The sequence below is a fragment of the Lissotriton vulgaris genome, chromosome 12 (genome assembly GCF_964263255.1).
Source record: "Lissotriton vulgaris chromosome 12, aLisVul1.2, whole genome shotgun sequence".
Classification (NCBI taxonomy): Eukaryota; Metazoa; Chordata; class Amphibia; order Caudata; family Salamandridae; genus Lissotriton; species Lissotriton vulgaris.
Window position 1 is genome coordinate 528,414,777 of NC_141700.1, and position 18,092 is coordinate 528,432,868.

At 49.1% G+C, this 18,092-nt stretch overlaps 1 protein-coding gene across 1 annotated transcript in view; it reads left to right on the top strand.

Moving 5' to 3' along the window:
* USB1 (U6 snRNA biogenesis phosphodiesterase 1) overlaps positions 1 to 17,422 on the top strand; it is a 239,129-nt gene extending 221,707 nt beyond the window's left edge. The window contains exon 7 of the mRNA XM_086945312.1: positions 17,051 to 17,422. Coding sequence (XP_086801438.1) covers positions 17,051 to 17,155 — 105 coding nt within the window. The 3' untranslated portion in view covers positions 17,156 to 17,422. The remainder of the gene's footprint in view (positions 1 to 17,050) is intronic.
* Positions 17,423 to 18,092: the final 670 nt, after the last annotated feature.

The window sequence follows — 18,092 nt, forward strand, 5'->3', positions numbered from 1 at the left end:
CTATGGTTAATAGTAGGAACCTGAGACAGTTGACTCGAGTGGTAGAATCGACAGCTAATATTACTGCCAGTGCCCTTGGTAATATCACCACAGAACTTCAGGCGGATAGACTTATGACGTTACAAAACCGTATGGTTTTAGACGTGATCTTAGCAGATCGAGGTGGGGTATGTAAGGTGATCCATTCGAGCTGCTGTATTTTCATTCCTGATAATGCTCCGACCGTCTATCAAGCCATCTCGAAGTTGCATAAGATCTCCGAATCCATACACGTGGATGTAGGGGATTGGACGCTGCTTGGATGGTTCTGGGGCCTGATGTCGACTTGGGGTTGGAAGATTCTGATGATCATCGGAGTCATTGTGGCGTTCCTGTTCACGTGTTGCCTTTGTGTGCAGTGTGGTCCTGCCTTATGTGGCCTTTGTGCTACAACGTGTATGAGACAGCCACCTGTTACCAAGGGGACTCGATTGGACAGAGCTATGCTACAGCAACATCTAGATGGTCTGATGAATATCGAATATGATTCCGACTAGTGCTTGCCTACATGAGGGCAAAAGGAGCGTCTGAGGTTCCGTGACAATTGTAAGTGGTGTTTTCGACTCGCACAAATATGGTCGAGTCTGGTATCTATGAACCGCAAATGACGAGTTTAGTAAGTGTGCGCAGTTTCGCTGTGCTAACTTAAACCGTTCGTTTGTTATGTGGGTTTTTCATCTGTACCCACGGGTTCCATCTTAGATACGGCATCCATTTTGTCTCTTGCCCTCAAGTAGCCAGCGAACGGACGCTGTCCGCTTCGCGACCCTGGGACTCCCAAGATATTTGCGGAAGACACATGTCCTTTGTAAGCGTCTTTATGATGTGGGGGATGATACTGTAAGGCAGATGGCCCCGCTCGAGGCTCATCTTGCCGTGCTGGTTTATTGTCTCAGCCGTGCATCTCATTAGGCACGTCCCTTTGATGCTTGTATCTCGTGTTTCCCGATACCTCCCCTTTTACACCCTTTCCGATCTCCCCACTGTCTCCATCTTCCTCTGCACCTGTCCTTGTTCCTATTTCGATCTGTTTTACTGCCGATTGGAATGCACTAATGTTGGGAAGATGGGTTTTTACAGTTGGGAACCGCCAAATGTTTCCGCACTTATGTTCCGGACCTCGTGTGTTTCAAAGTGACCAAAGCGACCCCTCTGGGGGATAATTATGGGAACCGGGTTGTAAACTTTTGTGTATCATGTTGTCCTATGGGTAAATTCTGTATAAAAGGAGCGATCCACAGAACCAATTTGAAGCAGCCTCCCCAAGTTGCACGTGTTGTACTTGTCGTGACTTCTGTGTTCCCTGCAGTAATAAACCTTGAATCTTTGACGCCGAAGGAAGTGTCCCGTGTCTCTGTCATTCGTACGCCGGAGCAGGTTACCCACAAAGGTTTCAGGTGTTGTGCCCTGGCACCGCTGGGCCTTAAAGAGCCCAGTCCTTCAATTCCACCCTTCTAGAGGGACACGACATGTACAGGACCTGAACCCCGGTTAAAGTTAATCAGAGCCTCAGCATCACAAAATGGGTGCTGCCACCAGAGACACAAGTCTGACCACCTGATGCTGGGAGTCCTTCCAGCGAGGGAGGCTTGGATAAAGGGTTTCGTGCCTTGGGAGGTGCTAGCACCTCCCCAGACAGGATTTTGTGTATCTGGTTAGGTAGGGCTCAATAGAATCAGACATGCCCGGGGCACACAAGGTGTCCCCGTGCATAGGCCAGTCCAAACCGGTGCTGGGGCACTCCAGCCCCAGCTCTGGCGCGAAATTGGACAAAGGAAAGGGGGTGTAACCACCCCCCTTCCTGGTCCCACCCATCGGAGGGACCTAGTAGGTAGTCCAGCCCCTAGAATTAGTTTAAAAGTAGGAGCTGCGCCCAAGACGGCAGATTACCCTGAAATTCGACTACAAGAAGAAGAAACTCTGGACCTTCGACGTTCTGCTGCTCAGAAGACTGAAGAATCTCCCTTGTGGCCAAGGAGTGGCCACCCTGTGAACACAGGCACCATCCAGCAATCAACGACTGCTTTGCCGCCGCCTCGTGCCGGAGCCCGAGCCCAGAGCCTGACAAGAACCAGAGTCCCAGACATCTAACAGCCCGATCCACAGTCCCTGCTAAGCTGAGACGAGTGGAGGCGACCTGAGACGTGGGACCGGATCTCTTGAAAAGTCCACGAGAAGCTGACTACGCAGCCCCTGAGGTACCTCATCACTGTACTTGGGGTTTTGAGAAGCTCCACCACCGAGCTACATTTGCACCAAGGACCAGCCCTCCAACTCTCATGAGATCTTCGTGGGGCCCTTCTGCTTTGTTCCACTCGACGCGCCTATCCGGTTACTAGTCCGTTGGCTAGTGGCCATTTTGGCGACCAAACAACAACTTTCCACCGCTGGTCTGGTTGCTCCAGACTGGCCCTTGCTGCTCCCAAAAGCAGCACCCCCTCTGACCTTGCTGGTTAGAGTGAGAAGCCTGCTCTGTTTCCTGCGTGGCTTGCATTAGCCAAGGCCTGTTTGCTCCGATCAAGAAGCCGACACCGCCATCAACTAGAGCCTACGTGAGCCAGCTCGTGAGTGACTCCTGGTCGTCGTCATCATCGCCTAGTCCACGCTGCTGAAGAGACAAGCTTCACGAGATCACCTATTGGCACCCGACAACGCCTGGTTCCTTCCTGGTTCCACGCCGGTCACTGGCTAGTGACTGTGAACATTGTCCCCTCTGCTTTCAGGTCTTCACTTCTTCAGATCCACCCTTGGATCCACCGGAACTCTTCACATCAGGTCGCCTTCAGCATCAACACTCCAAGGCTCCATCCGGACTCCTGCAGAATCCCGACACACTTTGGCACCACTGCACCCGCTTCCTGTGGGTGAGGTAACGCTGGCACTCCGGTGCCCCAGAGTAGCTTAACACTCCTAGTGTCCAGATTCCAAAGGGTTAAGTCCTAGACTGACCGGAAGATTTCCTACCTTCACCTTTTTAACTTTTACGCATCCATTGACTTCAATGTAACTTGCTTCTAACTTTGCGCACTGCAAACCAGATCCCGTGGGCCTCCTAGTTCCTAACCCGTGTTAGTCCAGCATAGCCCCAGCGATCCCCAAGGCCCTAGGCCTTACTTCCTTTCGACTCGTGGTACTTATACCACTTCTTTAGTATATGGTTTTAGGGGCCACCCGGGCCTATCCATATTTGTGCTACTTTTGTATATTATCAGTTGAATTGTTTTAACGTGTTTGCTCCTGTGCTCTTAAAAAGTTCAGGGGACTATTTGTAGTAATAAATCCATATATATTTTGAATATATATCCTGTGTGGTGTCCTTTCACTTGGTGTTCAAGGGGGTTACATATGGTAATACAGCTGGCTTCACATGCCAAAAGAGTTTAGCCTAAGACTGCTTTGTCCACGCTACCACTAGGATAGCTGGTCTATAAGGTTGACTTACAACCAATCACCATAAGGGTTGTTTGGACTGATACAAGGTGGTCACTAGAACTAGTGGACATCATATATCAGCCAACTTCTCACACTCTCCTCTGCATGCTTTTCCACAGTCGGCTTATGCGAGATCAGCGAGCTTCCGGCATGATGTGGATTTAGGTCATGCTCATGTAACTGGCGATGCTTCACCTCTCGTTCTGGATCTTGTAAGCCGTTTCTGTACTGATTCTACTGTTGTGGGTGTATGAGTCTCTGGGTCTGTACATGGAATACACTGCTATGTACTATCAGGATAAATCAGTACGGTGCTCTTAAAAGAGGGAGAAAACACCCAGCTCCCCCAAAGTTTATCAATCAGAACTATTGAAACAATATTTGTACCAAATTCAAGGCACATGACAATACAATCAAAGCTATATCAAGCAATTATTATATGGCAAAGAAAGATGCTGAAATTCTTGTTCCTCTCTATGATGTATTATTTAATTTTCTTTTAGCCATACACCAACGCGTTTCATCGCAGTGGGGAATCACCTCTTGCGACTTCCTCAGGGCTGCTTTACTTCAAAAGTCTCCCAAAGGATCCTCCTAAAACCGAGCACGATTTTGGAGAATTCAAATCTGCTGGTTCTTAAATGTAAATCCGTAAAAGTTTAAATGTTCTGGACTTTCCTTCGAGTTATCCTGTGGTACTTATCCACAACGTGTGCTCCAGTTTAGCCCACTCTCGCTTTGTACACGAGAATAAAGAAAGCAACTAATCCGTTTCCAAGTCCCAATCAATAGCAACTGTGGTTGCATCTCCTCGAGTACGAGCCTTTTCGTCCCTATTTTGGCTCTGAAGACTGAATCTGGTAGTGCGATACCCACCTGTTTAACTGCAATATTGTTTTCCCCATAGGATAACGCTGGACTTTGTGAAAAGGTTTCTAAGTGTCGCTTTTTATGAAAGTTAAATGTATTTTTAATTTAAAATGTACTTACCTTATTACGAAGACTGGAGTCTTAAAATAAAGTACAAACAAAGTATAATTTTATAAAATTGGTCTGGTTCTCCTTGTCATGTGTCCTTTATTGATCATGTGTGTGCAATAAATTTCTAACACTCGCCCACACTACCACTAATAGAGCCCTTTGGGTTTTGCATTGAGCCCTGTACACCTCTGGAGAACCCCTGGACTCTGGGCATGATAATACCACCTAGTGATAATATCATAAACAGAGTCAGCTTTCTACTTGTGCCGTCGGCCCCCTCGCTAAAAGCTCTTCCCTGGCTCCTTATAAGGAAAAAAGCACTATTCATATTGCTCTGCTTAACTCGTAAATCCTTGATTGGCAAAGGCCCTTGGTACTTAAAGGCAAAGCTCACCTTCTATTGTCCGGACAGAAACCTAAGGCGGTAAAAGAATCTCCTACTATGTCCATGCTGTATACTTACATCAAAACATGGCTGCTGGGCCTTCTCTTATCTTGCCCCCCATCATTGGAATAGACTGTTTCTGTACAGCTGATCATGTACTGATTTCACAGGTTTTCAAAAACATCTCAAAACTTGCGTTATTTTGATCTGTTGCTCTTTCCATGTGACTGCCGCCACAGCGCTGGGTCGTTTGTGCTATATTAAGTGCAAATTAACTTACATAGTGAGGTAGTTTTACTATTGCATGAGTTGGCACTATGGTTCCTATTTCTTACCTAAGTGATCAATTTCAGTTGTTTTAGACTTTATAAGTTAAACATGCCTGCTAGCTGAAAAGCTGCTATAAAGCGACCTTTGACAGGTAAGAACTTCCCAGGTCAATGAGATGCCCTGATCGCGATACTCCTGAAGGGGTGAGGTCATTGGATGTCTGCTCATATCGGTCCCTATTATTGCGCGTTTCACCACAAGCGCTCCGCTCTGCTCCTCCCCCCGCCTCCATTTTCCGTGTTTGTTGTCGTCCTCGTGTGCCCGCCCCGCCTCCCAGCTGAGACGCCCTCGCCCCTCCCCCTCCACCATCCATATATGACAACTCCTCCCGCGCGCAGCGTCCACGCGCAGCGACCGCGCCCAACCCGCGCCGAAGGTGCGCCAAAGGTAAGCCCGTCTACGCCCGTCCGCGCCTGGACCGCGCCCAGCGCCAGACCCCCTGCCCCTCGCGCTCCCCAGCCCCCCCGCACTACCTACGATGCCGCCACCCTCCTAGCCCTTAACCCCGGCCGCGCCCCCAACTGCGTCCAAGCCGCTCCTGGACGCACCCATGGTCCGTTCTCCTGCTTCTCCTGCAAATTCAGCAGCACCGACAACATCTCCGCTACGACCACACCACAGATCCCCGACCCCAACCACCTACAATGCATCCTTCTCAACACCCGCTCGGTCCACAGGCACGCCATTGGCATTTGGAACCTACTAGACACCATCTCTCCTGACGTCGCCTTCCTAACGGAAACATGGATGAACGCATCCTCCGCCCCTGACATCGCCATCGCTATCCCAGATGACTATAAGATCACACGCAAGGACCGCACCGACCACACAGGAGGAGGAATCGCTATCGTCCATAAGAAATCCATCCGCATCTCTACCAGCTCCGACGCCAACCTCGCTAACTCTGAACACCTTCACTTCCAGATCCACATCGACCCCAAGACCACACTCAGAGGCACCCTCCTTTACAGACCACCAGGACCCCGCGCAAAATTCAGTGAAGACATCACGGACTTCATCACCCCACACGCGCTCCCCTCCAAAGACTACATCCTTCTGGGAGACCTCAACTTCCACCTTGAAAAGATCAACGACCGCAACTCCGCCACCCTCTTAGACAACCTCGCCAACCTCGGACTTAAACAACTGGTCACTTCCCCCACCCACATCGCAGGTCACACACTCGACCCCATCTTCACCTCCAGCAACCATGTCTCCTTCAGCCACACTACGGATCTCCTCTGGACTGACCACAGCTGCGTTCACTTCACCTACAACAAGCCGAAACCCATCATCCACCTCCAACCAACTCTACAAAGAAACTGGAACAAAATCACCACGGATCAGATCTCCACATCGCTCCTTCGAACCTCCCCAGCCCTCTCTTCTAACGCCAACGAAGCTGCCTCCAACCTCACCCTTTGGTTATCCAACACCGCCGACACCTTAGCACCACTGAAAAAACGTCAACACAAACTTGGCAACAAGAAGGCCTCATGGTTCAACGATGATCTCAAGAAGTCCAAGAAACTGTGCCGCTCCCTGGAAAAGGCCTGGAAAAAAGACCCATCCACCAGCACCAAGGACGCCTTCAAAAGCGCCACCCGTACTCACCACCAACTGATCCGAAAAGCCAAGAAAACAGCATTCAAGGATCGACTTGACAACAACGCCCACAACAGCAAGGAACTTTTCAACATCGTCAAGGAATTTTCCAACCCCTCGGCCAACTCCAACGACATCACCCCCTCTCAAACCCTCTGCGACTCCCTAGCCTCTTTTTTCCACAACAAGATTGCTGACATCCACAACAGCTTTGACAACCAACCCGGAAGCCAACCCACCCTACCATCTGCTGACCATCTTCCCCCCGTAAACACCCTTAACGCCTGGAACCCAATCTCCACTGAGGACACCATCCGCCTGATGAATTCCATCCACTCCGGATCCCCCACAGACCCATGCCCTCACCACATCTTCAACAAAGCAGACTCCGTCATAGCACCGCACCTCCGAGACGTCATCAACTGCTCCTTCAACTCCGCTACCTTCCCAGAAGACTGGAAACACGCTGAACTCACCGCCCTTCTGAAAAAACCAACAGCAGACCCCACCGAACTCAAAAACTACCGCCCCATCTCGCTTCTTCCATTCCCGGCCAAAGTCATCGAGAAAGCCGTCAACAACCAGCTCGCCGCCTTCCTCGAAGCCAACAAATCACTCGACCCCTCACAATCTGGCTTCCGAGCCAAACACAGCACTTAGACCGCCCTCATCGCAGCAACAGACGACATTCGAACTCTACTGGACAATGGAGACACAGTCGCCCTCATCCTCCTCGACCTCTCCGCAGCCTTCGACACAGTCTGCCACAGCACCCTTTTACAACGCCTCAGAAACATCGGAATCCAAGGAAAAGCACTGGAATGGATCACCTCGTTCCTCACCGGAAGAACCCAGAGAGTCCGCCTCCCACCATTCAAGTCCGAGGCCTCTGAAATCATTTGCGGCGTACCTCAAGGATCCTCACTCAGTCCCACCCTATTCAACGTATACATGAGCCCCCTCGCGGCCATCGCCCGCCAACACAACCTCAACATCATCTCTTACGCGGACGACACTCAACTGATCCTCTCTCTCACCAAGGACCCCAGCACCGCCAAAACTAACCTACACGAAGGAATGAAAGAAGTCGCCGAATGGATGAAACAAAGCCGTCTGAAACTGAACTCAGACAAAACAGAAGTCCTCATCTTAGGCACATCCCCCTCTGCATGGGACGACTCCTGGTGGCCGGAAGCCCTCGGAAAAGCACCCATCCCGACAGACCACGCACGGAACCTTGGCGTCATCCTGGATTCTTCACTCTCAATGAACAGACAAGTCAACGCCGTATCATCTTCCTGCTTTAACATTCTTCGCATGCTCAGAAAAACATTTCGCTGGATCCCCTCCGAAACAAGGAAAACAGTCACCCACGCTCTAGTCACTAGCCGACTGGACTACGGAAACACCCTCTACGCAGGTACCACCGCTAAACTCCAGAAGAAACTACAACGAATCCAAAACGCCTCAGCCAGGCTCATATTAGACATCCCACGCAACGAACACATCTCTGGTCACCTTAAAGACCTCCACTGGCTACCCGTCAATAAGAGGATCACTTTCCGACTGCTAACCCACGCACACAAATCACTCTACGACATCGGACCAGATTGCCTCAACTCTCGACTGTCCTTCTACACCCCCTCCCGCCAACTTCGCTCTTCCAGCCAAGCCTTCGCCACTGTACCTCGCATCAACAAGACCACCATGGGAGGCAGATCCTTTTCATACCTGGCTGCCAAAACTTGGAACTCACTCCCCGCTTACCTTCGCCTCACCCAGAATCACCTAGCGTTCAGAAAGCAGCTTAAAACGTGGATATTTGACAAATAATCCTCCTCCCCTTCCTAAGCGCCTTGAAACCCTCTGGGTATGTAGTGCGCTATACAAATTTTATGACTTGACTTGACTTGACTTGCTTTATGTGAGACCATTGGCTAGAGTGTGCGTAGGACAGTTTATATCAACTACATTTCCTACAGTGTGCTGCACTCGACAAGGATGCCCCTTGTCCTCAATATTAGTCACTCTGGAGAGCCCCAGGCCTGCATACTGAGGCAGAAAGCCCGAGTGGGGCATTTCCCAAGGTGGTGACCACCAATTTATATCACTATATGCGGATGATGGATTAGTGTATTTACGCAAACCTGGGAAGGTATTGCCTGGACTAATGGCAACTCTAGACAAAAATCTGGTCTCAAAGTGAACTGGGCTAAGTCCTGTATTTTTCTTCCTTGGAAGCAGCCATTGTGCGACAAGATAGTACCCCATGATACTAGACTGGCGTGGGCACCTGACACGTTCCAAGTGTATCATGACACAATGATCTGGTGAAGTTCAACCAGTTCAGGATCCTGACAGCTGCTAGGCACTCCTTGCCGTGTTGGTCTGCACTACTTTTGCCACTCGCGAGCCCCATAGAAAAAGCTAATATGCTCATCCTGCCACGGTTGCTTTACATGTTCTCAGCTATCCCACTTCTGTTGCCACTCGCCTTCTTTCTGGACTTGAACACGATATTGTCAGACTTGATCGGTGGGGGGGGGATGAAAAACAAGTAGCACTATACAAGACACAACTCCTTCTCCTTGAGGGAGGGTTGTGGTTACCAAACTGTGAATGGTATTATGCGACAGCACAGCCGCAGTGACCACACCGCTGTCTCCACGCTCCTGTCAACCCAGAGCGTATCGCACTTGAGCGGGTTGGTGAGGTGTGTCAGGCTAGTGCAGTCGTTCTTTATAAGCCCACTGAGACATGATTGCCCAGAATTTGTGGTCGTGCAATACTGTTGGATTAAGTTCTTGCATGTCCGAGGAGGTCTCAATCTGAACTCGTCTCTGCTCCCACTGCGGAAGCACTGTGTGTAATTTATCAAAATCACTGACTTTTAAATTACTTGCGGCAGCAACTGGTTACTGAACACTTTCTCAGGAAAGTCAGCGTTTATAGCATTTGTTGTATTTTGGAAAGCAGTGTCCTCTAATGATGATTATATGAATTTCTGTTTCTGCTCAGCTATCTTTCCTGACTCCTATGTCTCTGCTCTTGGGAAGCCAACTCCTGTCTACTCTGTCAGCTGCAGTTATCTGTTGACCTATGGCAGACAGGAGATTACTGTCCATGCCTCTAGAGTGTCTCCTGGTCCATTTCACCAATGCACTGGCTCTCCGCTCTTGCATTGAGAGCAGAAGGAATGGCAGTAGAGCTGGTAGGGGGTGGGGTGGGGTGGCGTGGCCAGATGCCATGTTTTTTATGCGTGTGTAATATTTGCTTGTATGAACATTTGTTCACTCCAAACTCCTATCTTGCTGCACACTTACTGCATGGCATTTGTTCACAGGGAGAGAGCTTGTCTTAGTCCATGTACAATAGAAATTGTAGATGGATAGTAATCAGTGAGGTCGTTTTCCACGTCTGGATTCTAAGTAGCATCATAGAACACTCAGGATCAACTATAATGGTTAAGTCTGTTAAATGTGCACTAGTACCAAGTCTTACAATCACTGCCCATGAAAGAAACCGTCAGCCGATGGAACCACTGACGGATATTATATGTTTATGCATAAATTAAAAATCTAATAAAATTTGTGTAAAAACAAAATCATAAACCACTCAAGTGGTTGATGCATGCACAAACAGAAACATATTCCTAAATTAGACTCACATCTGGGGGGGATTTGTTAGAGAGAGGTTATTAATTCTTTGTATTACAATTGTAATAGATTGACTCATTTTTTTTTACTATGCCAACTCCTGCTATGTAGTATCACCTGCACACATTGATAACTACACACACTGTGCGCATGAAAACTAACTATTATGGCATAAGGTATGTGTGAGAAAGTGCCATCTTTCTTGCCTTGGTATGCCCCCACTTTTTTCTGAACTGCTGATGTGCTTTGACTGAGTGTGCCCTGGATTCCTGCCAACCAGGTACCCAGGGCCTGTGTTCCTTCCCTATAACTGCTGAAACTAAAAACCCAATTGGCATCTCTGGCCACCTGTCAGCCCCTAGTAAATGGTACCCTAGGTACCCAGGGCATGGTGACCAGAGAAGACCCCTGAGGGCTGCAGCACTTACTGTGCCACCCTCAGGGGCCCTGTACCCTTGCACCCACACACTGCCTTTGCAGGCTGAGAGCCTAAGTACAGAACTAAACCAAGAGTCGACATGGCACACATCCCTGTGTGCCATGCCCACAGAACCCACTGCCCTAGCATACTTCAGTCACCCCTCTAGCTGGGTGCCCTATGCCAGAGTTGTGGGCACAGGTGCATGAGCCCTGTGCCCATAAAGTACCCAGGGCCATTCCTGGGCACTGTAAGTGCAGTGATGCCATTAAGAGTATATGGTGCTGGGAGGTTGTCATTACGAACTCCACAGCACCGTAATGGCTACACTGAAGACTGACAAGTTTGGTACCAAACTTCTTAGCACATTAAACCCGCACTGATGCCAGTGTGGGATTTAATGTAAAATGCACCAGAGGGCATCTTAGAGATGCCCTCTGAAATTCTAACCTACAATCCACGTCTGGGCTGAGTGGCTGCAGAGGCTGCCACACAGCAGACATGTTGCTGGACCCCTGGGTGGAGAGCCCCCGCTCTCCTGGGCCTGCAACAATGCACATCCTGGGCGAGGTGCTAGGTCTCCTCCCCAAGGATGGGCAGGGGGAGGCTTCAAAGGCAAGCCGCCTCTGTGAGCTTCTCCAGACCATTTGCTGTACCCAGCAACTGGCCCCCACCAGTCCTAACCCCCACACTGGCGGGAAAAACTACGTTAGGAAGGGAGGGGGGGGGTGCCAGCCTGTGCCAACCCCACCCCTCAGGTGGGGGAGACGAGGTGAAGCACAACCACGGGCTCCGGCCATCTTGAAGATGGGGAACCCTGCCCAATCCCAGCTAGGCTCCTGCCCCCCTCCCACAGGAGAGGAGCAGGCTAGGGGGTGTACTCACCCCAGTACAGGAACCCATTGGTCCCTGTCCTTGCCCTACCTGTAATGCCCCTAAATTCAGAACCTTCCTTCCTCAGATCCCGATACGAAAAGAAGAGAGAAGATCAAGAAGAAGACCCGCTGTGCAGCAGCTAACAGGACAACAACAACTGACTTGGCCCCAGCCCTACCGACCTGTCGATCCTGGAACCTGCTCCTGCCTAATCCCGGCGACTCCTGCGGACAGCAACCTTGGGACACCCAGAGGACCTGCCTGCCTTGACCCTCTTAAAGACCGGGACTCCCATCAGCAGAGGCTCTGCTGCAACAACCCACCTGGTGCCAACCAGGAAGCTCTGGACCAGCCCACTCTGCACCCGCCGAGCCCGGGCCGGGCCCAACCGAACCAAGACCACGAGGACATCCCCCCCGGCGACTGGGACCCGAAGTCCAGTGCCCAAACACCCTCCTCGACGAACCAGCCGACGCCGTCAGACTCAGAACCAGGGGCCACCCCAACAGCGACCAGCCGAGGGTAAGCTTTTCCGACACCCAAAGACACCCCTGCACCCGGCGCCCTACAGCCCCTTGTGCCTCCCTTTGGGGTACCTACCTGTGCTCCAAGATCCCAACTTACCTCTCGGAGTGCTGGTCGCCCCTGGAGAGTCTCTATCCCCGAGCCTGCAGCCTTTGTTCCTTTTTGACCTTTCCCATTGGATAACATTGAGCGCCCGACGGCTCAAGAGCATCCAGCACCCAGCCGTCCGAGTGCCGCTGGCTGTGCCACCTTTGTCCTATCCTACTTCCCCCCTTGCCCAGAGCAAGTGACCAGGAGCCCAGCTCCCACAGCCATGTGGCCTGCTAGCCAGCAGCCACCAACAGAAGGCCCCCTTTCCCTCATTTGATATCATTGGGCCTACCTACCTCTGCACTCGGCCGGCCCTGCGCTGCTGGGGCGGAACCGACTGTACTTACCTGACCCTGGGGGACCCCTGGGTCTATACCCGGAACCTTAACTTCACCTGCCAAGTACTCACCTGGAAACCGGTAACCCGCTTACCTGGCATTGGATAACATTGACCCATTTTGACTCGAAAATTTTCTACGTTTGATGTTTTGAAAACTGCAAATATTTATCATAAAATCAGCCGAAGTCCGAATTCCGAAGTATGCACCTGCAATCAGGCGAGAAGCCAGTACTGTACCTTGCAGCCTAGTACTGAACCGCAAAAGTAATCCTCACTGGGTTTACTAGTAATCTGTATTTTCTCTGTAGGAACCCATTGTCTGCCTTTCTATGAAATTTCTTTTAAGTGTCTATGTAGGAGAGTAGGGTCTGCTATCCTATGGTCACCCCAAATTTTTGCTTTTTGCTTCACTGGTTTATGACTTAATGTGGCTGTGGGCCTGCTAATCAGACCCACAGCCTGCTGTTCTCTCTCTAAATTACTGCCAATGCACTCTAGGTGCATTACGAATTGGATACTGGTTCACCTTATTGGCCCCTGTAACAGTGTACCCTAGGTACCCAGGGCATAGGTGTTTCCAAGGCCTACCAGGGGCTGCAGCATGTATTGTGCCACCCCTGGCCTGGCCTCCATATTTGACACAACTGGCTGATCACTCAGCTGGGGTAAGTTGGTGTAATCACCTCTTACTTAGATATAGTATCCCTATATCTGACCTTAAACTGGACACATATGTTCCTATCAGCCACTCCTATGGAAGGCCTCATCAATCCTGGAGGCAGAGTGCTTGGAAATATGTGAGATGGTGCTCTAGCATGAGCTGAGCCTGTCTGCAGCTGTCGGGAACCACTCCCTAAGCTGTTCCGGGATATGGCCATACCATATACTCTTAAGTGCATTATAATCCTCGCGGTTATATGCTATCTTTGGTTTGGCTTTATCAAAACATGTCGAGTAAGGTGTCATACGAATTGGAATACTATCCCCTCAACAGTTCTGTCGACGGGGATATCCTTCCACCCTTCTAGAGGGACACGACATGTGTGTAGCCTTAACCCCGGTTAAAGTTAACCAGAGCCTCAGCATCACAAAATGGATGCTGCCACCACAGACACGAGTCTGACCTCCTGCTGCTGGGAGTCCTTCCAGCGAGGGAGGCTTGGACAAAGGGTTTCCTGCCTTGGGAGGTGCGAGCACCACCCCAGACAGCGTTTTGTGTATTGGGTAGGACAGGGCTGAATAGATTGAGACATGCCCGGGGCACACAAGGTGTCCCCGTGCATTAGCCAGTCCAAACCGGTCCTGGGACTTTCCAGACCCAGGCCTGGCGAGGAGCTGGACAAAGGAAAGGGGGTGTAACCGCCCCCCTTCCTGGTTCCTCCCAGAGGAGGGACCTAGTAGGTGATCCACCCCTCAGATTGGGAATAAGAGTGGGATCAGTGCCATTGCACAGCAGATCATCCTGAAATCAACTTTAAACAAAGAAGAAGACTGGACTTCGACATTCTGCTGCTCAGAAGACTGAAGAGAATCTCCCTTGTGGCCTAGGAGTGGCCACCCTGTGAACACAGGCACCAACCAGCAACTCGACGTCTGCTTTGCCGGCGCCTCCCGCCGGAGCCCGAGCCCAGAGCCTGACAAGACCCAGACTCCCAGACTTCTCAGAGCCCGATCCACAGCCCCTGCAAAGAAGGGACCCGTGGAGGCACCGAGAGACGTGGGACCGAACCTCTTGGAAGACACCCGAAAAGCTGACAGCGCAGCAACCGAGGCACCCTCGACGATGTGCTTTGGGGACTGTGAACCCCCACCACCGAGCAGCCCTTGCACCGAAGATCAGCCCCCCAGCATCTCCACGATCTGCGTGGGGCCCTTTTGCATTGTTCCACTTGACGCGCCATCCTGGCCACTAGCCACGTGGTCAGCGGCCATCTTGGCTACGAAACCGACGAACTACACTGCGGGTCTGGTTGCTCCAGACTTGCCCTAGCTCCTGCAGAAAGGAGCCCCCGCTCTGACCTTGCTGGTCCGAGTGGTAAGCCTTTTTCGATTCCTGCGTGGCTTGCATTAGCCAAGGCCTGTTTGCTCCGATCAAGTTTCCGACACCGCCAACAGCGAGAAGCCTGCGTGGGACAGCTCGTGACCGACTCCTGGACGTCCTCGACCCCCGGTGTCCACGTGGCTGCAGAGAGAAGCTACACCTCAACGCCTGTTTGCACCCGACATCGCCTGGTTCCAATCTGGTTCCACGGTAGTCACTGGCTAGTGACTTTGAACATTGTCCCCTCTGCTTCCAGGTCTTCACATCTTCAGATCCACCCTTGGATCCACCGGAACTCTTCACATCGAGCCGCCTGCAGCATCTTCAGCTCCAAGCACCATCGACCAGCGTGACGAAACCCGACACTACTTCGACCCTGTGCACCCGCTTCCTGTGGGTGAGGTAACTCCGCTCCGCCGGTGTTCCTACACTGGTACACATCTCAAGGGCCTGTGTCTTAAGTTTCAGCGTTCTAGGTCACTCGGAAGCTTCCGAACTATCTAGCTTTGTACTTTTTACGCACCATAGACTTTACATTGGTGAGTGCGTGCACTTTAAACACTGCACCCGAGTCCCGCGGGCCTTTCCCGACTTAATCACTGCTAGTCTCGAATAGCTCCAGCGATTCCCAAGGCCCTAGGCCTGTTCCCGTTCTGATTGGTATCTCTTATACCACTTTCTTAGTATATGGTTTAGGTGGCCCCTAGGGCTCATCCATATTGTGCAACTTTTGTGTATTTTAAACTGTCTTGTGATTTAACGCTTGTGCTTCTGTGCTCATAAAGAGTCCAGGGGTTTTTGTAGTTAATAAATCAATATATATTTTCAATATATATCTGTGTGGTGTCCTTTCATTTGGTATTCAAGGGGGTTGTGTATGGTAATACAGCTGGCTTCACATGCCTTTCAGAGTTTAGCCTAAGACTGCTTTGTCCACGTTACCACTAGGATAACTGGTCTACAAGGTTGAATTACAACCAATCATCATAAGGATTGCTTGGCATGGTACAAAGTGATCACTAGAATTAGTGAGCATTATATTATATACCAGGCCAACTTCTCACAGTCTACTTTTGAAAACTTGAAATATTTTTTAAAAATCATACAAGATACTGAAACGCAATTACCTACCTGTTTTAAGTTCAGACCCCAGTGCTGGCCCTAGAAGCCCAGTTCTGGATTACAAAAGTAACGCGATCATACTTTACCTGCAACCGGAATTTTCTCCCATTGAATATCATTTCCGGATTGTCATTAAAAAGTTTCTAAGTGCGAACTTTTAAAACTGCTTTATATTCATGAAAATTCACCACAGTAACTAAAACGTTTTTGCTAATCTGGTTTCAGCTTAGACCCCATGACTGAATCTAGGATCTAGTCCTGGAACTACTAAAGTAATCTGTACTGTAATGAACTGTACTTTTCTGGTAACAATCCATTGAGCTCAATGCTAAAGTGTGTCTAGACTTGAGTTGCCTTCAGCAACTCCTGTTCCTATTGTGTTCACCAACTTTATTGCTTCCTTGCAAAGTGATTACATGAGAGTACTCATATCTAGCAAAGTATATTTTTATGCCTGTTGGTTCTAAAAATAAAACAACAATATCTTTGGATATATTAACCATTGGCCTGGAGTTCAGTCTTTGAGTGTGTGAAATCCTTTGCTGACTGTGTACAAGAAATGCTTTGCACTGCCCTCTGGTGCTGCCTTACTGCTCGACCAAGCTACCACTTTTGAGAGTAAGGTCAGTCCTGACTTTAACCTCTGTTATACCTTTGGGGTTTGTGGACTCTATACACACTGTACTTCATCATTGTCCAGTATATAGAGCCACTTTATCACAGTATGTGTTGGAATGTTTAAAAATCACAATATATATATATTTTTTTAAATCATAGACAACAAGCTTCGCAATATTGCCTTTTTGCTATGTGGTGCCCTTTGTGGAAAAACACACTGTTATTGGTAAATAAACCCTATACTTTGATACATTCGCTGACAGCCTCTCATGTTCCCCACAATAAATGTATGAACGTGCATAGGTGCACAGTCAAGAATTGTAAGCAGGCAATGGATGTGGGTCCTTCAGGCATTTAGAAATGTGCTAAAAAAATGGGGGGGAAACAGGGTTGGAAGTTGAATGCGAATATGTGTTTTACATTTTGTATATTCCACTGATCAGTCAGTATTCCATACGTTTGGTTGCAACTCCACATACAAATGTCATTTTGCATGAGGAATTGTGCGTGTGTAGATCTGTCAAAGGGATTGCAGCAGTCTAGAACTTTTAAGCGATCTTCTCTAGCTTGTACTTTCACTTGTGTTTTCCAGGAAGCAGTTGATGGGTTTGAGGACTCTGCAATCCTGCTAAGGCTTCACGTTGAAGAGGTCCGCTGCAAAGCTGGCAACAAGATCTTCTCCATCCCCCTGCAGTGAATATTTGGCCTGTCACCGTGCCAACTTCTTTGATCAGATGTGACCTCACCGCTGTGTTCAGTGACTTTGCATTGTTTATGTTCCTTCCTTATGGATTGGGCGCAGGCTGAACATTGGCAACCGTGGGCAGGTGTTGTATTTGCCTAGTCTGCTGTTGAAGAAATTCAGATACTGAGATCTTGCTATTTCATACGTAACTCTGATACTTAAAAAGGGTGAATCTAAAATATATTTTAATACAAATAAAAATGTTTATTTTTATTTTCACTTGATTATTTTTCATATCTGTTGTTTAGGTGTTTGTCAAATTGCGAAGGGATTTCCCTTGTGGTTTTTGTCCTGAAGAGAGATTTGAGTTTGAGGTGGAGTGAAGAGACATTGATATGTCTTGGGATAATGCTTTGATGTCTAATGAGTAATGCAGCTAAACCCAGGACCTGTGCCTGGAAATTCCCACAGCAGTAGATATTTTAATGAAGGTAGTGCACAGGAGCAAAGGCCACTTCTTGAACAATGGCATGAAATGGTATTGTTTAATCCAGAAAAACACATTATCTAACCAGGGCACTATACTATCTAAAGTAATGGTCTTGTATATGATGAATTGATGTGTAAGGAAATATGTAAACCACTAATTGATGAGGATATCCATGGTGTCTCCCAGCAGATAGGCTCGGAGCTTCACTCCTCTGCGCTAGCTAGAAGCCTTACACATCGCCAGCTAACATGCTAAATGTTCAAGCTTTTTTTTCTTTCCAGAATTTTTATGAAACTTAGAACAGATTCAAAGAGTACAAAAAGGGGTTGTCACATACAATAAAGATCAGACAGGCTAGCAACTTATTAATGAAATAATTTCTTATGTTCTTTTACAAAATGATTCAATATTAATTGCCCAAAACATCTTTAAGAGAATTAGTTGTGAAGAGGAAAAAAC